This window comes from Sinocyclocheilus anshuiensis, unplaced genomic scaffold, assembly GCF_001515605.1.
Source record: "Sinocyclocheilus anshuiensis isolate Anshui unplaced genomic scaffold, SAMN03320099.WGS_v1.1 scaffold157, whole genome shotgun sequence".
NCBI lineage: Eukaryota > Metazoa > Chordata > Actinopteri > Cypriniformes > Cyprinidae > Sinocyclocheilus > Sinocyclocheilus anshuiensis.
Window position 1 is genome coordinate 6180 of NW_015540834.1, and position 8881 is coordinate 15060.

The 8881-nt window shown below is 36.8% G+C and overlaps 1 protein-coding gene across 1 annotated transcript; it reads right to left on the reverse strand.

The window, feature by feature from the left end:
• Positions 1 to 1788: 1788 nt before the first annotated feature.
• LOC107687374 (insulin-like growth factor-binding protein 5) lies at positions 1789 to 3169 on the reverse strand. Its single transcript, XM_016484670.1, has 4 exons — positions 2833 to 3169; positions 2291 to 2328; positions 2042 to 2161; positions 1789 to 1902 (listed from the first exon to the last, which is right to left on the reverse strand). Exons 1-4 carry the CDS (start codon positions 3167 to 3169, stop codon positions 1789 to 1791), a joined length of 609 nt encoding a protein of 202 aa, XP_016340156.1.
• Between the last annotated feature and the right edge of the window lie 5712 nt (positions 3170 to 8881).

An 8881-nucleotide genomic window follows, 5' to 3' on the forward strand; every position in this document is an offset into this window, starting at 1 on the left:
CCAGATCTGGGTCAGCGCCGCCACACGCTCGCGTCATGATACTGTCATGAACGCGTGTCCACAAGCTTCGTAACTTTACAGTTGAACAACTGATGTCACACGTACTACTTTGTCGATCATCTTGGTACTTTTCTGGACCTTGAACTTATCTTGCTGTCTATGGGAGGGTCAGAGAGCCCTCATATTTCATCAAAAATATCTTAAATTGTGTTCCGAAGATGAACGAAGGTCTTATGGGTTTCGAACAACACGAGGGTGAGTAATTATTTACAGAATTTTCAGTTTTGGGTGAACTAACCCTTTAACACGTTGATTTATAAGCTGATGTGCTGCGAAGGCCTGAAAATTTGTGCACAGGTGATAAGGAGGATGAAGATGAGAATGGGGAGACAGAGTTTTTCTAGTTTTCCCTCATGTTTTGCTTGTATAGAACTGTCACCAAGATACTTAGACTTCACTGTTCCTCCATTGACTACCGTCATGGCTGTCTTCCGTATTAATTGAGTGACCAAAGAACTACTGATACTGGTACGTTAATCTTTGGCCTGCAGTTTGAATGTAGCCGCAGGTCAGTCCCCACAATGTCAAAAGTTTCAGGTTTTACTATCCTTGTGGGGACATTTGGTCCCCACAATGTAGCATAAACAAGTACACACACACACACAGACAGACAGACACAGACACATATAGGGTTTACTTTGTGTCAGCAAAACCAAAACAAAAGAAAGATCCCTTTTTCAGGGTAGCAGGATAAGGTATTTTAAGGACAATTTAGCAAAATCCAAAAAAGCTTTACAGATCTTTATTGGAAAGGGTTTAAACAATATTTTTCATACTTGTTCAATGCATTATAAACAGTATAAATAATTATTGCACATGCACCTGTGGGACAGTCCTTAAGAACCTAACAGTTTACAGGCGGAAGGCAATTAAGGTCACAGTTACAATAACTTAGGACAGTAAAGAAACCTTTCTACTGACTCTGAAAAACACTAGAAAAAATGATGCCCAGGGTCCCTGATAACCTGCCTGAACAGAGTCCTGCAGCAGGGAGGCATGAGGGTTACAGATGTGGCCAGAGAAATACACTGCAATATCTGTAATGTAAGGGAGATAGGACAGGTGATTGTCCTTGCAGTGGCAAACCATGTGCAAACGTGTGCCTCTAGATGTGTTCAAGAACTTGCAAATGTCTTGGTGGAAGAGTGTGTTGTAACAGTGGGGCAACATCTCACAGCAAAAACCAGCAAATCAGTTGCAGAACATGAGAATGAGTTGCACTGTAGTACTTAAAGCTGTTAAGAAAGTTGCTGAAAATAAAGACAGTTGAATGCGAAAGGATGTTTCCATTTTGCTGAGTTTATATGTATAAAGAAAGGACAATTGATATATTAATTAATTATATTAATATATAAGCAGTTAATATGTATGCAACATACAAAAATACTGTACTGTCTTACTGCATAGTTCATGCATTTCAAACCAGACAGCACATTAATGACATTCACTCAGGGAGTATATAATGTTTTTATCGGTTTCTATATGGTATTTATGACCAATTAAATTATATATATATAAAAAATAATTAAAAAGTTCAGAAATAATGCATCAGAAATTATGACACACAATGCTGCAAACATATTTTTCACAACCAGAGGGAGATGAATGATTGTAAATATTCTACTTGCTTTGTGGTCATCGAGTTCTTAGTGTCTGACTCTCTCTCATTCCCTACTAAACAGATTTCAGGTCCATATTTACATCAGATGTCAAGTTGTATCACAATTCTCAGGCACTGTTACATGAGATAGTTCCATCACTCCTTTTACGGGATGACATTTTTGATCCTTTCTCATCAACACACCAGCAGTGGCCTCTTTGCATTCCTCTTGATGACCGACACTGTTTTAAGAATGTCAAAAAGAAGATATAAACATTGTTGCAATGTACACCATGACCTCATACAGATATACAAATGGATTTACGAAACTTTTCAAGAACCATGGGAACTGTTTTAACACCTTCTGTGTTCTCTACACACCTGTTTCCTCCTGAAGAACCCTTGTCTGTCACAGTTGGGGATGTAGGTGTCCGGAATTGAATGAATAATTGTGAGCTCTATACTTTGGAGGACTGTGTTTAGCAGTTTGCGACAAGGACCCTACAGAATGAAATAACAACAGCAAAAACACATAATGAAAACGTTTTCATTTCTGACTAAGAATCAGACAGTAGGAACACTACATAAATATTTATGTAGAACAGTAATTTACAGAGTCAAAAATATTACCTTTTCAAAATTGTTTTCATTGGTTGATGGATGATAGTCTGAAACATAATACTTGTAGTTTTAATATGATTGCAGTATAGCTTTTGTTCAATTGAACAGCACATAGGTGGTTGTACTTAAAATATTAATTCAGGACAAAGGTTCAAACATGCCATGGACTGTGAAATGAAGTAACAGATAATCTGATAACATACAAACAATATTCTTACCATTATAGAAAAAAAAATCATACCCTGCTAATCGTACAGATCAGCATTTTGCAATACGTTTGCTTGTTTCTCATCCCTTCGAAACATGTGAAAAACTAATTTAAAAGTATTTTAGCAATGTGTGGGTGGATTATAAATCCTTTTACACATCCAAGTGAAAAATCCACAATTTTATGTGAAGTGTATTTACTTTCTTTCTAATGTAAACATCTTTTAGGTTTAGTTTGTTTAGGTTAGTCAGTTCCTCAAAATGTATTTAACCAGACAAAATCCAGTTAAGACTAATCAATTTCATCTCAGTTTAAAGAGATGCACCGAGACCAGTCCTCTTACCTGTAGGTGGATGGATGTCAGTAATGGTACTTTTGATGTTTTTGCAGACCCCTCGTCCCTGAAGCAGTGCCTGAAGGGGACTTTGCTCTCCAAGAGGAGGGAAACACCGAAGACCCTGAGAACACGGTAGAGTGTAAACCCCACAGGGTTCACCTAATGCCAACACGGATGTGATCTCCTCCCCTGATAAACGTTCACCTCTGTGGCCCTTGGGTTCCCCTGAGGGCCCATTACACAATGTACAGATATGCTTTAAGCCTAATACAAGGGAGTTAGAGCCATATAAGCTAAGTTGAATGGTAACCATAAGTGTTAGTAAATAATGAAAAGCAACCATCTTTGTCCAATTCAGAAAATCTCAGCAGATCAAGAGCCTTTCTTTTTAAATTTCAGTGAATGGTCTTCTCTCTTCCGCTTCTTTTTTTCTATTGATGTCCCTCTTTAATGTTCAGTGGAAGTAGTGTGGATGTGCAGGAGACATCAGGTGTTAAAAAGACAGTAATTAGATGAAAATTGCCCAAAAAATGCAACATGGGCTGCTTTTAAAGAGCTGTGATGGTTTAGGGGTGGGAGGCTGAGAGAGCAGCATATGCTGGGCGTTAGATAAGAGGTGGAGTTACTTTATAACTGTATCCCTCCCAGTTCTGCCACAGCTCCATTTCAAAAGTTATATCCAAATTGAGCTGGTTGAATTCATGAATTATGTGAACATGTAATATTTTATGTTTCCACTGATGCATATAAAGAATGGGGATGCTAATGGATAGCTTTCTCTAGGTATAATATATCTCCTTGGTGCCAACCCCAAACCAAAAATGAGACATTGTCTTCGCAAAGCATTTGACATATAGAGAAAAAACTTGACTAAAAGCAGTATAAGCCAGTGTGCTAATGGTTTCTACAATCTACTTAGGCTTACATTGCTTTTGGGAAACATAGCCCTGTTTGGGGAATCTGGCACCTATTGTGCTTACTATAGTATAACCCTTGTAATTTCTGCTTGCAGAAGTATAAAGAAAAAGAAAAAAAAAATCTTCACTGATATTCACTTCACTGTCTTAGTTGTCATTATTAAAATAGAGCAATTCTGCCACATTGTTTTTATCAATGATATCCTGTAGTCTTTTCTATTTTCTATTATCTTTGACCTTCACTGCCTCCCAAAGTGATAGGGATAGTTAGACACAGCGTATGAGTAACAATATGTTTCACCTCAAGACTGGTATATTATTTAGATTTAGTTTGCACAAACTCTGTCAAATAATAGATAATAATCTAATCCAATTTTAGTCGTAATTGCTTTGACACAATGTGTAGTTACTATATAAAGTAGTAATGTCAAGTCTTTTTTATATATGCCAAATGGCTTCAGAACAATAGTGTGATGTTCTGGTTTGTGGTAAGATATTCAGTACTTCAACAGGAAAACTACTTTTTTTTTTAGTTGAAAAGAATTGGGGTCTACGTTTCCTTTCTCCTGGATTTTTAGCATTAAGTGCCACTTACCTTAGGATGTTGTGATGGTGTATTATATTAGTTGTTTTGGCAGCAAGACAAAAATGTCTCACACCCGCAGCAACGCCCACACATTGCCAAGACTTGGGCTACTATAACAAATTGCTCTATTGCAATGTATCAATTTTTTTCCAATTGTCTCCATGTTTTTTTCCTCCCAAATCACACTTACACACACACGCAAATGAGCAAAATCCTTTTTCATGAAGTCATGGTTGATCGCTTAATGACTTTAAGCCTGTTTTTCGAGAACTTCACCCTTGATCTGTCATTGCACTGATTTCCCCATCGCAATGATGTCATAATTAATCGCCTCAAGTAGGAAAATGAGCACCACATCACAGGTGTTTCTGAGTGACATGGGGAAAAATGAACAAGGGCTTTCCCCTCTAACCAGAATTTTTTTAAACGTTTTACTGATATCCAAGGAAACATGCTGTGTATGTGCTTTGTCAGACAATGTCTTAGTATTCCTGTCAAAGAACGGTTTACATATATGTTGTTGGCAACCAGCTTCATCTCTAAATCTACAGGTGTGCAAGTCTCCTGTATATAAAGGAGTTGACCCCCACATTTGTCATTAATTATTATGTCTAACTACTTACCTCAAAAAATGGCATCCCATAATCCACAGTACACAGGGAGAACATTAAAAACAACAACAAAAAGGCCTCTTGGATTAGCTGGTATGAAGCGACATTATAACCCTCCAGCTTCTATACAGTACAGTATATGTGTTTGAGTCTGTATGTTATTATATATATATATATTAGTGCTGTCAATCGATTAAAAAAAATTAATTAATTGCACATTTTTCTGAAATTAAACGCGATTAATCCCACCTAACATTAAAGTTTTTAAATATACTTTTATATTGCAATAATTTCACATTCAATCTTCAAATTAAATGTACAAACAACATAAAGATAGTATACTGTTTTGTAATATTTGTTTAATGGCATCTTTTTTATGACTTAAGGCCAGTATCAATGATACCAATACTGATTTAGCTATAAAATCCCCCCCTCCCTAATATTTAACCATTGACTATAGACATTACAGTATAATTAAGAGCTATCAATTTTAATATTTATTAGACTTTAAAATCTTCAATCTACAATCTTCACATAAACCCATTATAATAAATGTCATATTTACCTGTGCCCTGTGCAGCAGAAATATACAGAAATGGAAATTGAAGTTATCAAACACTAAATTGTAAATTAAATATAGATGAATCCTTAAAGCTATAAAAAATATTTTTCCCTCTCTTTTTTTTCTTTGTCCTTTGATTAATAGACATCACAGCAGCTGGTTATTAGGTTGTTTTGGCTGTTATTTCTTTAAGAGCTGCTGCTGCTGAACGTGACGCGCATCTGACACACATCATATTTTCTCTCAACTCTTTTTACCTTTTCTGACCCACTTCAGGTCTTAAAGTCTCTATTAATGAGCTGACGAGTTAAATCGGATGTGTTAGATGAGTGAGACAGTGCTGGGCTACTCCAGGACAGTTTTGAAAACCATTTCAGAGACATGTTCTTAAATGTGACTCATATAAAATATATTACAGTTGATTTCGTGCTTTGATATGAAATGATACAGGCAACAACGCGTGCCGGCGCCTTTGTGCGTGCAATTGAAGAGCCGTTTTTTTCCCCCCGCGCTCACTTGACTCACGCTTTACGCTCTCAGTCGTTCTGCGATTGAATAAATGCACTTCTTGTCAAGAGAAAAAGTGACAGACGCAGCAGTTGTGAGTGGGGGTTAATCCATGAGGAGATTTTTGAACAAAGCTTTAAAAAAACGAAACAAACAAAACAAAAGAAAAAAAACAACAACAACAACAACAAAAAAACGACAGTTTATAAATACTTAATTTATATTCTCCTTACCATGATACACAAGGGTATGATTATAATTTAGAATTTGAGCTGCCAGGTCATATTTCAAACAATAGATTGTTAAAAAAGGCAACCACCTGAGGAATCATTAGCTGTTAAAACAAAGAAACCTCATTCAGAGAAGAGTTTACAAGCAAAAAAGGAAAGTGAAAGCCTGTAATACAACTCGTCGTCAGATCAGACAGGCTTTTCAGAGACTGAGACAACTCTATTAAAAACAATTGTCATTTTAAAACAATTGTTTTCAAGTTCAATTTTAGTTAATGCAAAAAATTGGTCCAGAGTCCACTAGATGGAACTGATAGGAGAAAGGATGGACTGAAGAGCAAAGGTGGTTGTTTCAGAAGAGTGGAATGGAAGATGGAAAAGCCCAGGAAGCACTACGGTTCTTTTAGGGTGATGGGTTGTGGCCAGGGGTGAATGGCTTGTACCTTGACCTGATCCACTGATATGCCATTGGGGTCAATGATGTAGCCCAGGAAGTGAACATGGACAGAGTACTGGACATGTCGGATGAGGTCTGTCTGGTCCAAGTCCAATTGACCCCAGTCATCTTGGTTGAATTGGCAGTGTGAGTGAAGGAAACGTTCTAGTTCCTGGTTGAGACACTCAGTTTGTCCATTGGATTGGGGATGATAACCAGATTAAAAACAGACAATGACATGTAAAAGACAGTGAAATGTTGAAAATGCATGCTGGGGGTTGTTTAGAGGATTTTAGATTTGCACAAATGTCAAAGTTGTGCACAAAGTTGGCTGTGTCATTGTCATAGATATGAGAACCAGAAATAGTTCTGGAAAAATTCAATAGTTGCTTGGATGCCAGGGTGACCACAACATAAGGAGGTATGGATACATCTAAGAACTTGAGGCAGCAGACAGTAACATCCAGAAAATGCATCATGTCAGTAGGGCATTCTCGAAGATTCAGCCTAGCTCTTGGCGGAACAAATGTACTCCAAGTTGTGATCGTCAGTTAGTATTTGAAAAGGATGTTTTACTCCCTTCAACCAGTGCTTCCATTCGTTAAGAGCAGCCTTCATGTCTAGTAACTCTCTGTTGCCAACATCATAATTGTGCTCCGCAGCATTCAACTTATAAATGTTACATTTCTTGGTTGCCTCCTTACCACCCTCGGGATGTTCAAATACATCTCTGAGTCTGGCTTGAAAAAGAGAGAAAGTAATCTGTAATCCTCTCTTACCCACACTGATGGTGCCCAGCCCAGAGCCTTCCCAGAGAGAAGCGACATGACAAACACCACCTTAGCTTCTTCAGTGGTAAACAAATGTGGTTGTTGTGCCAGAAACTAGGAATATTGCATAAAATATCCCTTGCACAGCTGCAGTGCCATCAAACTTCAAGTAAAGCCAAACAAGGATTACCTCCCGTAGCATGTGTTGTGGAAGAACCAGAAGCTGATTTGGCTGGGTCGGTGGCATGGGTGCCCTTACCAAAAAGTAGTATACTTCAAGTTTATTTTAGCAAGTATACTTTAAGTATAACAGTAGTAAACTTTGAGTACACAACGAGTTTACATCAAAATGTTTAGTCTGTACTGCAACTACACCAAAAGTGAACTTATAGGTATACTGATAGTTTACTAATTAAATACTTGTATTAGCATTTTTAGTACACTATAGCACACTTGAATAAACTTCTTTTTCGTAAGGGTGAGTTCATAAGGAGTTTGCAGAGACCTTACTAATTCGCAGATTTGCATGCACAACTGCTGATGATGACATGCCAACATCACAGCCTAGGAAGTGACTTCAGACAGCATGAAGCTCTGATGGATCTTGTTCAGGCAAAGTTTTTAGTGACAGGGGTATTGTCCCAAGATGGGAGACATTATTTGCTCAATAATAGTCATAGTTTAGCTTTAGAGTCAAAGTCATAGTTCAGCTTTAGAGAATATAAATTAAGTATTTATAAACTGTCGTTTTTTTGTTGTTTTGTTTTTTTTTCTTTTGTTTTGTTTTGTTTCTTTTTTTAAAGCTTTGTTCAAAATTCTCCTCATGGATTAAAGCATAAATGCATTATGATATTTTAAAATATATGAATTATTAAAATATAGTACAGAATTATTAAAGCATTCCGTCAGTAGATAAAGACGCGAAGAGAAAAATCAAGTAAACAGTGCTTAAAATAAAACCAAACATTCACTGCATTAGATTTAGATTGTCAAAATACATTATGCTAAGTTGTTTGCTTACAAAAAGAAGGAGGCCTTCAATTAAAATAAGCTGTACAATTTCTTTAGCTACAATTTAAACTTGTTAATTCAAAACCAAATGTATTTACATAAACACTTTGCCAAAATGGGCAAATAATTAAGTACCTTTGACTGTTCTCGTCCCTAGCTGTATCTGCAAATTGTGAGTGCTCTTCACAAAGCTTGCATACAAAAATGCCTGAGCATTTCAGAGCAGCCACCTGTCAATCATACAGTGCACTAATACTGATTTGAGTCTGTTTTTATTTCAATAGTTTCTGATTTGTCACCACAGTACCAGTAACTGACATCCCTACAACATATAAATTGCAGTAGAAATTGCATTTCATTACAGTATCTATTTTAGTGACCCTTTTTAAAAAAAGAAAATTCCAAGTTTTTTTTTGTTCCATCGA

Coding starts and splice junctions, on each gene's coding strand:
- LOC107687374 (XM_016484670.1), bottom strand. CDS start 3,169: ATGGTTGCTTTTCATTATTTACTAACACTTATGGTTACCATTCAACTT. Junction 2,329..2,832: donor TGACATCCATCCACCTACAG/GTAAGAGGACTG, acceptor ATTATGTTTCAG/ACTATCATCCATCAACCAAT. Junction 1,903..2,041: donor GGTTCTTCAGGAGGAAACAG/GTGTGTAGAGAA, acceptor TTCTTAAAACAG/TGTCGGTCATCAAGAGGAAT.